The following is an 18,062-nucleotide window of genomic DNA, read 5'->3' on the forward strand; positions in this document are numbered from 1 at the left end:
AGAGTAGCACCTATAAGTTATTATTCGGAAAAAATATCCTTAGTACTCTGGCATCCCTACTAGGCAAAGCAGCACTGGTGAGCTGTGGTGGGTTTCACGTCTGACGTCTTCTCTTAGCCCTGTGTGCAGCTTAGTAGCAAGTTACACAGACCCACACACAACAGGGGTCATTCAACACCTCAGCTAGAAAAACTGTCACTTGGCACCAATCCTGCAAAATTCAAGGTAACATCTAGATCCTGGGATGGGTGCTACAATGAGCAGTTTTTGGTCTACAGCCTTAAGGGAAGCCAGACATTTTTTCCCCCTGTAAGAAAGGAAAGGCCATGTCTCATTAGCAATGAAAACAAACCTTTCCCTCCTTCCTCAACCCTTGAAAACACCAAAGATAAACAACCAAGTCAGCAGAGACTGGCAGGAAACAGGAGTTTAGGCAAGATTCTGAGCAACCAGCCCAGTTTTACCTGACAATCCCAGGCACTTAGGTGAGCTCCACCAGAATCTATGACGACCAAAAAATAAAATAAATTTAAAAATAAAAAAGGTCCCCCCACTCTGCACTGGGAAGTCAAAAAGTCTTTGCTCCTTTCGTTCTAAGGGAAACTACTTGTACTCCAGGGGCACAAGCTTCATCTGTGACAGGCGCTAGATGATTCTTGAAACTGCTAATATCTTTCGACTGGAGCTAACAGAATAATTTCTTATGTTTGCTGAATATCTACTATATGTCAAACTCTATGCTGTCACACTCAATCCTAACCAATCTATTGTGGAAGGTACTAATACTTAAGCCCTGTGCATCTGACAGAACTGGATTCTTGTCCAACTTTACAAATGAAAGATAATGTTTCTGGGCAAATTACTTCTCATAATGTCTTCATAACAACCTTCTAAATTAGGGCAACATGAAAATGATAACATTCCCACGTTTACAGATGAGGTGCAGCTCAGAGAGGCTGACGTCACTCTCCTAGTGTCCCATTTTCATCGTAGCATGAGATGCAGTGAGGGGACTATTCTTACTTATGAACAGATCAGAACTCTCACTACTCAGCTAACCTCTTGGTTACTAAGTACATGATTTAAAGAAAATACTTATTATTTCCATATTTGAACAGAGATTTTTTTTCTTAAGCTTTTCTCTAAGGAATGCCAGTCCTAAAATAACCTTTAATCTCTACAAATAATGACTCCCTATGAGACATAATTTATTGGACTTTACAATTCTGTAAGGACGTACCAGCTATGAAATTCCAAAGAACATTAGAATATAAAGAATTATTGTAATCAAAGAATATAAAATAACAACATTGGCAACTCTGCAGAGAAAAACAATTCTTTCTACTTAAAAAATCATTAACAGGATAAAACATTTTTTTAATGATCCATTTATTTTTATTGGAAAGGCAGATATAAAGAGAGAAGGAGAGACAGAGAGGAAGATTCTCCTTCTGATGGTTCACTCCCCAAGTGGCTGCAACAGCTGGAGCTGAGCCGATTCAAAGCCAGGAGCCTGGAGACTGCTTTGGGTCTCCCACATGGATGTAAGAGCCAAGGCTTTGGGCCGCCTTCGACAGCCCTCCCAGGCCACAAGCAGGGAGAGTAGCTGGATTGGAAGCGGGGCTACTGGGATCAGAACCAGCCCATATGGTATCCTGGTGTGCTCAAGGCGAGGACCCTAGCCGCTATGCTATCGTGCCAGGCCCCAATAAAACATATTTTTAAAAAAGAATCTCAGCATGCTGAAGTATTTCCACTCCTCCTTAAATGTAAATGTAAATTGAAGCAAAAAAAAAAAAAAAAGTCAAAACAACTGTGTGTCTTCCGTGTGAGTACTTTTTTCCCCAAGTCTGTGCATCAGTTATACTCTGAATGTCAATCTGGGCTTCAGGCTCAGATATTTTTATCACAGGCAAGGCCAATGAGGAGCAAAAAGGAAGAATCCCACTCCGAAGTTTCCCTATCATGACAGCAAAAACCATTTCAATGAAAGGTGTAAAATCATTTTCTTTAGAATGGCTATCTCCAATCTGCAAAATTAAACAGGGACGGCTTACTGAAAGTCAAACGGCAGTTACAAAGCAACAACGAACAGGAAGACGGCACTCCGGCAGGAAAAGGACACATTTCTCCAGGCTAGGTTTCTTACTTACCTGCCTTTATGTTTCTGCCAAAATTTATCAACTGGAGTTAAATCATAAGACTTCTTGTTTTTTCTCTTTGGTCTAGCACCAGCTGGAGAGTTTTCTGTTCCTGAAGATTCTTCCAAATTAACTCTGTTTAGGTGAAAATCCTAGGAGAAAGTAATCTTGTTTTAAAAAACTACTTTCTGAATTTAAGAGCTATAATATTTCCTATAGCATGGAAAATCTGCAAGGGCAATAAAAAAGGAAGAAAACATTCAGGTTCTTTTGCATTCCAGAAAAATATTTCCATATTATATATATATTAGCATATGGATTGTTTTGAGATTTATTTTCATTGGAAAGTCAGATTCACAAGGAAGCAAAGACAAAGAGAAAAGACTCTCCATCCACTGGTTCACTTCCCAAGTGGCTGCAACAGCTGGAGCTGAACAGATCCAAACCCAGAAGCCAGGTCTCCCACATGGGTGCAGGGTCCCAAAACTCTGGGCCGTCCTCGACTGCTTTCCCAGGCCACAAGCAGGGAGCTGGATGGGAAGCCAGGGCCACCAGGATACGAACTGGTGCACATATGGGATCCCAGCACATGCAAGGCAAGGCTTTAGCCGTTAGACTACCACTCTGGGCACCATATAATTTTTAGCTAAAATTAGGTTATTTTATAGATCTTTCTTCTGCTAATAATTGTCTTATGGCTCCTGTGATATCTGCACAAGTTCATCTACTTCACTTTTATCATGGCTGAATACAGTCCAATGTTTGGCTGTATCAATTTATTTCAGCAGGCCTCTGAAATAAATTACATTTAGTTATTTAGTTATTCAGTTATTTCCAGCAACACATGAAATTCTATAATACTTCAACTCTCCCAAAGTTCTACAATTCTGAAGTTACTTGACTGTTACACTGCATCTCAAAAACAATTATGATGGAAGCCCTAACAACAGCATTCCTTTTCACATGGATTTGGAGAGCCAAGCAGACCTTAGCAGCTAAAACTTTTATGTGTAAGAGTAATTTTATTCAGGTGTGGCTTGGTTTTTTCCTCTCTCTCAAACTACAAACAGTAAGAAAGAAAAATAAATATGAGGGTGTAGCAAAAAGTTTGCAGACAAGTGAAACAGGAGTTTACTTTGTTATTTTTTTTTACTTTGCTGTTTTTTTAAATCCATGCATATTTTCATAATGCTCACTTTCCATGAACTTTTTGCTGAGCTCTTATAAGTATCTTCTCTCCCCCACATTTGATCTGTGGGTTTTCCCATGATAGCTGTATTTCACACTTCAGTATTACTAAACAATGGTAAATTACAAAGAATATGTGGCATTATCAAATAGGTAGATGATGAGCAAGAGCAAAATCATATGGTGAACTAATCAAGCATGACTGATAAACTATCATTATTTTTATTTTAAGATATCTGTACACATTTTAAATTCTTCTAGATTTTAGCAAATATTTTGAATTGAACACCCCCTAGATAAATCAATCGATACTCATCCCAAATATCCATAACACATCCTATAGCTGTTTAAATTAAAATCTTTTATAATAAGGTTTCCTTGTAGCTTTACCCCTTGGCCCCCCCAAAAGCTAAAATGAATGTCTATTTATCATAGTAAATTCTTTATTTGATCAAATAAACTAAAAAGGAAATAAGGCACCATTTCTTAATGATACATATTAAAGTCCATCAAAGAAGAAAAAAATCATGGAAAGAGTAGCACTACTTTGTTATATTAAATCACTTAATCTTTGTAATTCATCTAGGAGAAGTAATACAATTTTCATTTCAAAGATGAAAAACAGAGAATTAAATTTTTTGGCAAAGGTTATACAAAAATATATGATAGAAATAAGATTAAAACCACAAAAGTATGATTTTGGGCTATGCTGCTTTCAAGTATTACTTTAATTCTATTTTTAAAAGATTAGGGCTAACAGAAGGATATATCATCACTTGAAATGATCTGTAATGTGTAACATGTGTAACTTCCTGTGGCACAAGCAATTCAAGTCACAAAACTGTGGTTCGGTGACAAAGAGTACACTACGCTTTATTCTACCGGTTAAGATTCTTTCGGAGGGATAGCTAAGATGGCCGATCAAGAAAGGTTGGTGTGGAGGAGGGTGCAGAGAGAGAGAACAGAATGTGGCAGAGGAGAGAGCAGAGAAGCAAACAACTGCAGGGAGAGGTGCGCGATGTTCCCTGGACATTTCGGAGCCAAGAAGATCCATACAACGTAATAAAGGCAATACACCACATCCAAAAGCTGAAGAACAAAAATCATATAACAGTATCAATAGATCCAGAAATAGCTTTCGACAAAATCCATCACCACTTCGTGCTAAGAAGGAACAATCCACAACATCATCAGTACAGGCACCAAGGGTTCGATCCCAATGGTCAAGGAGACCACTTGGGAATTGGACTGCCCTCACAAGCCAAGAACACTGAGGTCACCCACTCCATTTCAGATCTCCCACATGGGATGGAAGATGCCCAGATCCTTCCTCACAGGATCTAATGTCATCGGAACAATAGCCGGGAGCCCTGAGCAGGCCTCAGGAAGAGAACAGGAAACCTTTGGGACTCGGGAGGGGAGCGTTCTCTGGTCCTTACTTAGTTCCAACCCTCTCTTGCAATGACCATCACAGTTGCTTTGGCTGCCCTCTCCCCCACCCCGCAAAAAACTGAAATTAGATAGATACCAATAAAGAAAGCTTAGAACCAGACAGGAAACAGCTTGGACTCACACATACCTTACTAGGTAGGACACAAAGATTAGTTACTCCTCTCTAAGATATTGAAGATTTCTCTGCACACCCCTCCTAAAACTGCTTTGCATCTCAATTGTTAACATATGTCTAGTTAGAGCTATAAGCTGGTTGGAACTATCCTAAATTCACCAAGTTCAGTATAAGGTATATAGCAGCCGGATGTGTATAAACTAAAATTGAAATGTCAATGAAGTAGTCACAGGATGTGGTCAAGAATTTTCATTTTCTAACATATTGCTCACTCAATACCACTGTCAATTAACTCCATAATGTTGTAAATTGTTGTTGATGTGATGTTGTGGCTTTTCATTGGCGGGGATGATATTCCGCCAGCTCTACTTACAGACCAGAGATGGCCTCCCCAAGAAACTGTTGAATTTATCTAGACAATAAGATGCTGGACTCCATGCATGGCACATGTTTGCAATGTAGGAACCGTGACTGAATTTGAACTGTACCTCTGCAACATCGTGGAGGAATCCATCATGGGGGGGTGGGGGAAGGGTGTGGAGAGGGGTTGGGGAATCGGTGTCGTAAAACAAAATTAAATAGGGCCTGGTGCAGTGGCGCAAGTGGTTAAAGGTCCTTGCCTTGCACGCCCGGGATCCCATATGGGTGCCGGTTCTAATCCCGGCAGCCCCGCTTCCCTTCCAGCTCCCTGCCTGTGGCCTGGGAATGCAGTCGAGGACGGCCCAAAGCTTTGGGACCCTGCACCCGTGTGGGAGACCCGCAAGAGGCTCCTGGCTTCGGACCGGCATAGCATCGGCCCGTTGCGCTCACTTGGGGAGTGAATCATCGGACGGAAGATCTTCCTCTCTGTCTCTCCTCTCTGTATATCCGCCTTTCCAATGAAAAAATAATAAAAATAAATCTTTAAAAAATAAATAAATAAATAAATAAATAAATTAAAAAAGAGAGACGGTCTTTCAGTGGATTCCTCATATTATCACAGTGTAAAGTATCAGTAACCCAGTCATTATGTCAATTTTCCAATGTTTCTTGTACACCCGACTTCACACAACAAATATTCTTATACAAAGAAAGTAAAAATATCACAACTTGGAAAATCATTTTAAACAGCAAATAGATATTAACAGTTACAACTAAGGATTCCAGCTTTTAAAGATGAACACAACTGAAGATGCCCAAGAGAATCAGCTTCAAGCAGTGAAGCTTTATTAAAGAGATTCTACACAAGTACAATTTCCATGGTGATGACAGAGCTCATTCGAAAACTTGTTAGTAACAATTCTGCTCTAAAAATAGCATTTTCTTACTGAAATAGTGATGGGATATTTGAAATAAAAGATTTTTAAAATTCTGAGAAATACCATAATAGTAGCAAGAACATTTCTACTGCCTGTGTAACAGCAAGGAAAATAAGGAAAAGTCATATTGAAAACCAAGAAATCAGAACATTCTGCGCTATATTCAATCAATGAAAGTGGCTGACCATATATAGAAAAATAAGGAACAGACTTGATTTTAACATCGCAGAGTCTAATTGTTTTACTCAATCCTCACACTTTGCTTACTTAGAGGGATGGACAATGGTGCACTAAATCACTCGTGCTGAACAAATCCCATGAGGACATGCTAAAAACATTGAGTTTGGCTGTACTCTCATAGGTTAAAGTGGATGGGTAGCACATCAGCTGTTAACAAAATTACCTTTGGACTTAATACCTATATATGCACAGCTAAGATTTACATTCACACCTGAAAAAGGCAAGGTAAAATAGAAATAACCTAGGCAGGAATTGACCACACCTTTAGCTCTAAATACAAATAGCCATCACTGGATTAATGAACAAAATGTCAACAAGCCAACTTTGCATACTGAAGTGGTAACAAGTCACAATGAGATGTTTTAACGTATAATATCAAACTAATCAAGAGAAATAAAACAGACCTGGGGGACACACATAAAACCAGGGCACACAGGCATTTTCTGTTAATGATGGCAGTGGACAGAACCAAGGGAAGTGATGACGAGTGCAAGAGATGCCAACAGTTCCTGCAGTCTCCGTCTTTGGCTTCTACCTCCTGCCCTGATGCAAAACAGCACGCCATCAAGAATGAGCTATGGCTGCCACAGCAAGCACTGGCCCAGGACAAAGCCAGGACCTCAAGCTCTATTCATGTCTCCATGCAACAGAGACCCAAATACTTGAGCCATCAACTACTACCCCCAAGAGTGTGCATCACAGGAATCTACCTTGGAAGCAAAGACGGGATTTAAGTTTAGGTACTCCAACTTGGGTTATGGATATTGCAAATGCCTTACCCATTATGCCTCAACATGTGCCCCAAGGAGTAGCTTTGAATTACATTTTTAGGTACCTGTTACATTACAATAACATATCTTTAATGAAATTAATTTTTCTTTTTATATAAAATAGTTGGTCTCCCACGCAGGTACAAGATCCCAAGATCTTGGGCCGTCCTCAACTGCTTTCCCAGGCCACAAGCAGGGAGCTGGATGGGAAGTGGGAATTAGAACCAGCACTTATATGGGATCCTGGCGTGTTCAAGGCAAGGACTTCAGCCTCTGCGTCGGGCCCAAAATTAGTTTTTAGAAAGTGTTTATTTGATAACCTTTCAGAGGTGTGTGTGACCTTGTAGTGAAGATGCCGGCTTCCCATTGTGGAGTGCTTGGAATCATAGCCTAGCTCAGCCTCCTGACTCCAGCTTCCTGCGACTGCAGTATCTAGGAAGCAGAAGAGATGGCTAAGTAGTTGGGTCCCTGCCAGTTCTTGTGGTTGACCTGGATTGAGTACTAGAGGTCAACTTCAGCCACACTCAGGGGCTGCTGGGACCATTTTGGGAATGAATCATTAGATCCGAGCTCATTGTTTCTCCCAGGTAGACACATAAGCAATAAAGTTTGCCTTTATTTGAATCCCACTGTTTATTCTTGAGTGGCAAAAAAACAAAGCAAAACAATGTCAGCTTTAAGTGTCTATGTATATTGGTATAAACTCTGATTTAATGTTGCAAATAGTAGGAGTAGCAGGGGACAAAAAGAAATAATGCCCATCCCTCTGATTGAGGATAACCTCATTGCAGCTAAACAACCAAACAGGATGTGGAAACAAGGAACGATAATCTAATTATATACTTTGTGTTTCACATTATGATAAAAGAGGTAGTGTGCAGCTTTTCAAAGCTATTTTCCATTTTATATGACAATCATCCTTCTGATAAACAAGAAGACTGAATTTTTAGTTGCTCCCAAGTCTAATCTATAATTATCAAGGATCCAGATTTTTCTGGGAGTTACTCGACACAAAAAGCAAGCTTCAATTTTAAGTTAACGCTTCCTATCTAGAACTGGCACTCCATCTTGTGGAGGTAATGGGTATAATTAAGAATTTTTAAAGTTCTAAGGAAATTTGGAAAACAGTAGTGTTAATCTGTAAGAAATACCCTGGCTATAATTTATGACATCTCAGCTAGTTGGTTCCTATCTCTCGGATCACTCTAAACCGCACAGTTTACTGTGACTAACCTCTTCCAAGAGTCACGTGTGGGGCAGGCATTTGGCTTAGCAACTGAGACCCCCATTGGCAAGCCTGGATCCCATAAGTGCCTGGGTTTGAATTCCTGATGTGGATACAATTCCAGCTTCCTGCCAATGCACATGCTGAGAGATGTGTTTGGGCTGTGGGGAGTATCTACTCAAAATCCTATTTCAGTTCTCTGAAAGCAGACAGCCTACCCCTTTACACTGCAATTATTTGCACATGTCTTATCTTTTGCACTCAAGGCATCCTGCACTTTACTTTCCTCTACCAAGGAAAAAGCCTGAGAAACTCAAGTTCAGTAATCATAAATGATCCCTAAATATCTCAGCCTCCCATTCCCAACTCTAGCTTTCTCAGCAGCCTGTAACAGTGGTTCTCTATCGGGGCACTCCTGTCCCGTCCTGTCCTCTGAGGCATATGTGGTAATGTCTGAAGACATTCTAGTTGTCGCAACTGAAGGAGTGCTACTGACATCTGAAGGACAGAGAACAGAGATGACATTAAACACCGTCCAATGTACAGGACATCCCCCACAACAAAGAATGATCAGGCTCAAAGTTGTCAGTGACAGCAAGGTTGAGAAATCCTGCTTTACACTCGTCATAAATGCCACCTACAGGACAAACCATAATCTGCAACAATAACTTGATCATTCCAAATACAAACTATTTTTCTCATTAAAAATAAAATTGGAAATGAGGAATTAAAACTGCCCTTCTTTACAGCTGACACAATTCCATACATAGGAAAATCAACAGAGACAATAAAGTGGCCACTGGAACTCATAAGAGTTTGGCAGGGTAACTGGGTAAAAAATCAACAAAATTAAAAATTGGTGGTTCTAAATTCTGTCAAGTTAAAAACTGCAGAACCACCTGGAGAGAACAAGATCTAGGAGTAAGTGGGCCCAGTAGGGTAACAGTGGGCACCTCCCTCTTGGTGACCAATCCCACTGGTGAACATGAGAACCAGGACTGGGGCAGGTATGGCTACACAGAGTGGCACCTGGTGGCATGCGTATGGGCTAGTTAATGGAGCTCGTTGGGAGGAACTAGGCTTCAATGCCCACTGACATGGGCATTGAACGCCTTGAACGTGTCCGGGATCCCATATGGGCGCCAGTTCTAATCCCGGCAGCTCCACTTCCAATCTAGCTCCCTGCTTGTGGCCTGGGAAAGCAGTCGAGGACGGCCCAAAGCCTTGGGATCCTGCACCTGTGTGGGAGACCCAGAAGAAGTTCCTGGTTCCTGGCTTCGGATCGGCATAGCACCGGCCGTTGCACTCTCTTGGGGAGTGAATCATCGGACGGAAGATCTTCCTCTCTGTCTCTCTTCCTCTCTGGATATCTGACTTTCCAATAAATAAATAAATCTTAAAAAAAAAAAGAAAAATAATAAAAAAAAATTGATAGCCCTAGAATACACAAACAATTCCATGGCAGAAAAAGAACTTGTAAGTACAGTTCCCTTTAAAATAGCAGATAACCTTAAATACCTTGGAATAAACCTAACCAAATAAGACACGGAAGACCTTTATTATGAAAATTACAAAACATTAAAAAATTGAAGACATTAAAAGATAGAGAAATTTATCATGCTCCTGAGTTGGTAGAATCATCAAAATTAAATTTTTTTAAAAAATAAATAAAATGTCTCCAGAATTAAAAGTGATCTACAGATTCAATAAAAATAAAAATTCCAACAGCATTCTTTTCACAGACAGAAAACAAGAAAACTCATCTGGAAACATGAGAGAGCATGAATAGCCAAAGCTATTCAGAACAATAAAGCTGGAAGAATCACAATCCCAGACTTCAAGACATACTTCAGGACAGTGCTAAACAAAGCAGTCTGGTGCTTGTGAAGAAACAGAGAAGATCAAGAGAACAGAACAGAAACCCAGAAGTGAGCCCACCTACATACAGCCAACTAATCTTTGAAAAGAGAACTGAAAATCATTCAGGGAAAAAGACTGGTTTCTTCAACAAACATTGGACATCAGCATGAAGTAAAAACAAGAGTCCCACCTGTCACTTTATACAAAAATCAGCTCCAAGTGGACGAAGAACCTAAATCTGCAGCCGGAAATCATTAAACCATTAGAGGAAAACATAGGAAGCACTCTACATAAATATAGGAGAGGCAAAGACTTAAAGTCACCAACAGACCAGTCAACCAAAGCCAAAATAAACAAGAGAGACTACATCAAACTAAAAGCCTCTGTACAGCAAAGGAAATGATCAGCAAAACAAAGAAGCAACCAACAGAACGAGAGACAATCTCTGTATGTTAAACAACTGACAGGGGACGAACATCCAGGACTTACAAAGAACTTTAGACACTCAAACAGCCCTATTAAGAAATGGGAGAAGGAAATTAGAAAGCATTTTTCAAAAGAACAAATTCAAATGGCTAATAGACACGTGAAAAAATGCTCTACTCTCTAGCTATTAAGAATATAAAAATAAAAACCACATTGAGGTTCTACCTAACTCCAGTGAGACTGACCTACATTCAGAAATCTACTAATAACCGCTACTGATGTGGCTGCGGGGGAAGGTATCCTACCACATTGTTGATGGGAGTGTAGGCTAGTGCAGCCACTCTGAGACTCAGTACGTAGAGTGCTAAGATAACTGAAAATTCATCTACATCATGACCTGGCTGTCTCACTCCTGGAATGGATCGAAAGGAAGTGAAATCTGCATATGCGAAAGTGACTTGAAATGCTGTATTTATAGCAGCACAATCCACAATAGTGAAAAAGGAATGGGTAAAGAAATCCAAGGAATACTACTTAGCCATTTAAAAAAAATGAAATTATACAATTTGCAACAATATGGTCCCAACTGGAGATCACTATGCTCAGTGAAATAAGTCAATCCCCAAAGGACAAATATTATGTGCTGCCTCTAACATGAGGCAACAATCATGGAGAATGCTAAACAGATTTATAGGTAAATATATTTTTCTCATGGATGAACTATATAATGAAGACTAGCATAGCAGGAAGTGAAAACATATTGCAGTATATATCTCTACTCCCAAATAAAGGGGAAATTCCAATGAAACTGTTAAATACACATTGATAATATGATACTAGACTATCTACCATTGTCTACACTTAAATGTTATGATACACCACAAAGCACAATGCTGGACTTGTGACTACTGCTGAAGGTGTCTACTATGGTAATAATATGCGGGGGGGAGGGGATAAGTGGGGTTAGCCAATGGGGAGGGAGCAAGGCAAGGTGGAGGCAGGGATTCCCATACCTACAAAACTGTATCATGGACAGTAACAATTTAAAAATATGCACAAAACTACACACACATTTTCTGACCTTCCATCACCCTTCCAGAAATCAACCAATTTCTCCGTTCTTCCACAACAAAGGACTCTTATCAGATTTATACATACTTATTTTCATCAATGTTTTAGAGCTAACATCTAGGTTTTGAAGATTGTTAAACCAACTTACCTACTGCATATCTTTCCCTTTCTTTTTATATGACATTTCAGGAAATCTTGCAATGACTGTACTATATACTAAGCTGCTATTTTCTCAGGGCCAATGATTTGGCATCAGATTGCGTAGCTCTGAGGTCGGTGTCATGGTGTGCAAGTCAAGCCACTCCCTGCGATGCAGGCATTCCCTGTGAGCACCAGTTGGACTCACGTACTCTACTTCTGACCCAGCTCCCTACTACTGTGTCAGGGAAGGCAGTGGAAGATGGCCCAAGTCCTTCTGGTTGTATCCATGTGGAAGACCAGGATGCAGTTCCAAGGTCTTGGCTCAGTGTAGACATCTGAGGAATAAACTAGTGGATGAAAGATCTTTTTTGCTGTCTCTCCTTCTCTCTCTGCTTTTCAAAAAATAAAACATCTCAAAAAAAAAAAGAATATACCAAAAACAAACTGTTTAACTTCAATCTTTCTAATAAATGGAGATTATTTTGGACCTACTACTTAGTGTCTTCAGAGAAATGATTTGTCTATGCTCTTTCCCTTGCCTTGGAGACTGGGGCTGTGTTTTATTCATGCGTGTAACACATGCCTAACACAATACTTAGATTAACATGCAAGGACAAACTTTTGCTATAAACATAAAATCAGATACACAGTATTATTTCAGAAAACAAGAGTTAACACAATGTATTCTTTACAAATTTCTACCATAAAATGAGGTTACTGACTTTTAGAGAAAAAGGAAAAAATATATAGTTTTGTTTCCCAGGGAGAACACATTTATTTATGTAGTTTGAAAAATGTAAAACAATTGCTGCTCATCTTCCTTCACTCCCTTTCCCCCATCACTGTCAATGACACAACCATGAGTAAGGAATTATAAACTTGAATGCCTCACTAGTTTTTGGCATCCATATTACTTTAGGGTTTTTTTTAAGCTCTACTTTTTTTCATTTATGCTGTTAATTTTGAATTGAGGGGGATCACTGAATGCTACATGTTAGTAATAAGTGTTATAATTAGTCACTTACCAGTACGTCATGCACCAATGCTTGATAAGTCCAAGTGTGGTGTAAAGGAGTTGCCAAATCTATGTTTCTGTCAACAAGCACTAATAAAGGTCTTTGAAAGCTGTAAATATCAGAAGAAAAATCTTTAAGTCTTGATACAAGTGTACACACCTAACAGTTTCCAACACAGTTTTGATATGAATAATAGTGTGGTAATATAGATAATACTAAAATACTTTGTTTTAAAAAGCTGTTTTCAATATGGTAAGTTAAATATAGCAATGCTTTGGGCTACCTAAAGCTTAGGGATAATGTCAAACTGTAGTGATTCTTCCTGAAGGAACAATCTACACAAATGATTTCACAGAATAATTCTATAGAAAATAAAATTGTAAGTACCTTCTACACAGCTATAACTTTGCACATATGAAAAAAAGGCAAAGAAAAATACTTATTACAACTTAAAAAAAGCAATTAAAACCAGGTCTTATAAATTTATACAGCTATTTGACATCTTCATAAATTGCAAACCATAACTTTCCATAAACATAAATTTTTCAAAGTAGATGCTAGCAGATGCTATCCCGTAACAGTGCATAAATGACATCATGCCCCAACGGTATCTAACTATATGATCAGTCACTTAACAGACATGGCATCTGACTCTTCATGTACTGTTTGCTTCTGTTACTACAATTTAGCTCTGAAACGGACTTCATATTCAAAACTACGGCATAAAGGTATTCAGTACTTTGTGTCTACAGAAGTTTGAGAGATTTGCTCTAAGGGCACTGCTGTAGTTGAGGTGCACATCATTTTTAAAGTTACTACTATCTGATCATATTGCCTACTTATTTCAAGACATCCATTTTAGTAATTCGTTACACCTTTTCGGGTACCAATCGGAGAGCTTTCCTAGCTGCACTAACTCTGCGTAAAAGTCGGAGTGAAATGCTCTCTACCTGCTATCATGTTATTGCAGGGCAGGTGGCGGGGGCTGGGCTACAGTAGAGCTTCTTCAGCTTAGCACTTCCGACATCTGGGTCTGGACAATTTGTTAGAAGTGCTTGTACCAGAGTCTATGGTGGGCAAAAACTACTGCTGGTTAAGAATCACTAGCTTGCAGTGGTTGAATTCAAATTTATCAAAATTCAAAATAATTGCTACTCCCTGTTTAAAATAATTTAGGAATATATTCAGTGAACTTTAGAAAGACAACTATATTGTAATGGGAACATTTTTAAAAAGTATTCAAATAAAATAGTTAGAGCCTTTATATTAGCTTCTAAGGTTCAGGAGCATTATTAAAAAAAGTATTAGTATGGTTTGGCATATGTAGCAGTTGTTTCTGTTAAAAATCGATGAAAACTTGGTATTTTTGCTCTACTAACCAAGAAACATTCTGAAAAATAATCAGGAATAAGAAAACTTAATATAAGAGCTGAGACAGCTGTCCAAGCAACTGAAACATGTCAGTACAATCAAATGATGAGCTGTCAACACCGACCTGACGTCTGCAGGGGCTGTCCTGAGATTACTCTTCCTCAGAAGGCAATTAGTTTTCCAAGCATAAGTTCATTTTTACAGGATTTATTTCTTAATTCACTTACACTGAGGATAAGGATTAATTTTGCAAAGTACAGTGTCCTCGTGTAATTCTCAGCCATTTGAGTAGGCCTCTACTTCTTCAACCCAATACAGTCTATTAGTAGTAATAATCCAGGTACTTTATAATGTACAGGCTTTTGTGTTATTTCTATTCAGTATTAACTGAGCAGTCACAAACTTTGGCATTACTCACTATTATCAGAAATACTAATGGCAACAATGATGCTTGGTAAGTGTAAGCTATTAGCATTTCAATGTAAAAACAGAAATTTGACAATGAAAGAAGAACAGATATATACTTTTAAAGTTGTTCACTTTTTCTAATTCCAAGGCTTGATAATGATTCAAAGGAAATGACTTCAGACCTTGAAAATCATATAAACTTAAAAACTTCTTCTACTGATAAAAAGCAACAGAAATTTCTACCAGAAGGTCAGTTGAATAAAATACTCCACCTGTTTCAAGAATGATCTGTCAAAAATCCAACTCCTCATTAAAAATTATGAAACAAACTCACTGCAAAGATAAAGGTATTCTATAAGAAAAACAGAATTCTGAAGATGTTCTATTTGTTAGTGTACTAACATTGTATTTATGAATATTATCAGTATATTATATCAACTAACATAATACCTGAATTGGCCAGCTCCCAGTGTGTCACCTGTGAAAAGACTGTTTCTTGCATCTCTTAGATTTTCTCGAAGTTTCTTATCTAGTTTCTGAAAAATCAAATTATAGATTAACTTTAAAAATAGTATCATATAACTTTACAAACTTCATGTAGGAATGTGATCTTAGCTTCATATCCAAGAAACTTAGTATTTATTTATAAAACAGTAGTTTTAATCCCAGTGCCTATAACACTGTGTCACATAATGCAATGTAATTAATAAAATAAAGGAAATTAAAAAAAAGAATGTTTAATTTATTAATGTAGTATGTTAGTAAAATGTCTACCATTTAAAAAGTTATGATTTGTAATAAATATTTGCTAATGACATTAAATATTAATGATTTTGAGAATAAAGTAAGTATAAAATCTTGGAGAAAAACACTGAGGAATATACAGTCTGGTAAAAAAAAAAGTGTGGTTGGACTAGCACAATCAAGTAAATAATTTTCACTTGTCACATTGGTGTACAAACTGCGTGTTCATCACTGGTGGAATCCCATGTAATAAGATAAATGTTTGCCATTGGTACTATGTAACTCGTAACCATCATGTAACAACACTGGAGGTAACTACTGCAAACTGAGGCAGTATTATTTATCCCCAAGTGACATCTGCATGAACTCACCATTGCTACCATCTCAGCTGCTGTCCCTCTTGAACACCTGATTATAGGAACCGCACCTATTTTTTTTAAAAAAATGTTGGGATTAACTTTGGTTTTTAATGAAAATGGTCAGTTACAAAATATTTCAGTGTCAAAATAAGATACAACAGATGGGCACAATTTCAGGTTAGACACATAAAAAGATTTATAATATCAACAGTAAAAACAAAGTTTCAGAAATGAACCTTCTCATTCACATATTAGGGCAAAAAAGCCATTCTTCTATAGAATGGATCAATCAGGATGACTGGATATTTCAGTGGGTTGTCTAATAGCATTTGATCTTCCCTTACCCCTAACAAGCAGGCAGTTTCTATGAACGAAGTTTATTCTCAACTCAAGGACCTCAGATTTGACTTAAAAGAATGAAAAATGTTTAGCTAATTTAGTAGTATGGAATTGCTATTTTAGCATATTTTATAAACAATAATAATAAAGGTGCTGTGGTTTAAATACGTGTTTAGATACTGAACGTCTCCCAAGGCTATGGTATTAAAGATTTGGACTCCCAAATCATACATTGAGGGCTCCACCAGCACGGAAACCTGATCTAATCATGGAGTTTGTAGATAAAGCCTTAGCCAAGTGACTTGATCTGGTGGATGTGTTGGGGTGGAGCATTCCCTGCTCTGTGCCCCAACCCCCAGTGACTTTGTAAGAGACCACAGACACAAGTGGCCATTTGATCCCTATTTTTTGCCATGTGGTGATCTGTACCGATTTAGGAAGCTCTCTACATGAATGCCATCACCAGATGTCAACCAAGACAGCTAAAGATCTTGAACCTGACCTTCAAAATTGTAAGCAGGCTCTTCTCAGGTATTTTGTTACACTAACATAAAGAACTGACTAACATTAAAAGATTTTAGTACTAAAAAATACCAATTAAAAGGCCAATGTGGCACAGTGGGTTAAGCTGTCTCCTACTACACTGCTATTCACACTAGCATGCCAGTTCAAGTCCTGCCGATGTACTTGGGAAAGAAGATCATCCAAGTCTTTGGGTTCCTGCCACCGACGCGGGAGACCTGGATGGAATTCTAGACTCTCGGCTTCAGCCTGATCCATCCCTGGCCACGGCAGCCATGTGGGGAAATAAATCAGCAACAGAAAACTTTGTTCCATCCCTCTGTCATTCTGCCATCCAAATAAAAACAGATACTGAAAAAACTAACTTAAAAGGTAACAGAAAATCATATACTTTGCATAATGTGAAATATTGCTGAGAGCAGGCCTGAACTTATTACCAAATGAAATCAGTGGGCCTCTTATTTCTTAATACTGCAATAATTTATCAAAAGCTGTAATCATAACAGCAAAAAGAAAATCAATTGCTCTGAAGATCTCAAAATAAACTTGCATGTGGCGTAGTGGCTAATGCTGCCACCTGCAGTGCTAACATCCCTTACGAAAACAGGTTCATGTCCTTGGCTGCTTCTTTCCTAATCCAGATCCCTGCTAACATACCTGGGGAAAAGCAGGAAAGACACTGTATTTGGGCTCCTGTTACGCACAGGGGAGTCACAAAAGCAGCTCCTGGTTCAATGGCTTCAGCCTGGCCCAGGCCTGGATGTTGCAATCATTGGAAGGTGAGCCAGTGGATGCAGGATCATTTTTAAAATATTTATTTTTATTTGAAAGGCATTATATACAGAGGAGAGAGAGGGAGAGAAAAGGGAAAGAAGGAGGGACTGGGAAGGAGAGGGAGAGCTTTTATCCACTGCATCACTCCCCAAATGGCCACCACAGCTGGAGCTGAACTGATCAAAGCCAGGACCTGGGCCCGGCGGCATGGCCTAGTGGCTAAGGTCCACACCTTGAATGCGCCAGGATCCCATATGGGCACCGGTTCTGGTACCAGCAGCTCCACTTCCCATCCAGCTCTCTGCTTGTGGCCTGGGAAAGCAGTCAAGGACAGCCCAAAGCTTTGGGACCCTGCACCCACGTAGGAGACCTGGAAGAGCTCCTGGTTCCTGGCTTCGAATCAGTGCAGCACCGGCCATTGTGGTCATTTGGGGAGTGAATCATCGACAGAAGATATTCCTCTCTGTCTCTCCTCCTCTGTGGATATCTGACTTTGTAATAAAAATAAATAAATCTTTAAAGAAAAAAAAAAACAAAGCCAGGACCTCTTCCAGATCTTCCACATGGGTGCAGCGGCTCAAATTGTTGGGCTATCCTCTGCT

General features: G+C 38.9%; 1 protein-coding gene across 5 annotated transcripts in view; it reads right to left on the reverse strand.

The window, feature by feature from the left end:
- SCFD1 (sec1 family domain containing 1) overlaps positions 1-18,062 on the reverse strand; it is an 82,855-nt gene that overhangs the window by 39,837 nt on the left and 24,956 nt on the right. For all 5 annotated transcript variants that reach the window (XM_040969267.1, XM_040969264.1, XM_040969263.1 and 2 more), the window contains 4 exons: positions 15,838-15,893; positions 15,173-15,258; positions 12,953-13,052; positions 2,154-2,293 (listed from right to left, as the gene is read on the reverse strand). In XM_040969267.1, the coding sequence (XP_040825201.1) occupies positions 2,154-2,293; positions 12,953-13,052; positions 15,173-15,258; positions 15,838-15,893 (382 nt within the window). The remainder of the gene's footprint in view (positions 1-2,153; positions 2,294-12,952; positions 13,053-15,172; positions 15,259-15,837; positions 15,894-18,062) is intronic.

Source organism: Ochotona curzoniae, unplaced genomic scaffold (assembly GCF_017591425.1).
Source record: "Ochotona curzoniae isolate NIBS_2020 unplaced genomic scaffold, NIBS_Ocur_1.0 scaffold_4701, whole genome shotgun sequence".
NCBI lineage: Eukaryota > Metazoa > Chordata > Mammalia > Lagomorpha > Ochotonidae > Ochotona > Ochotona curzoniae.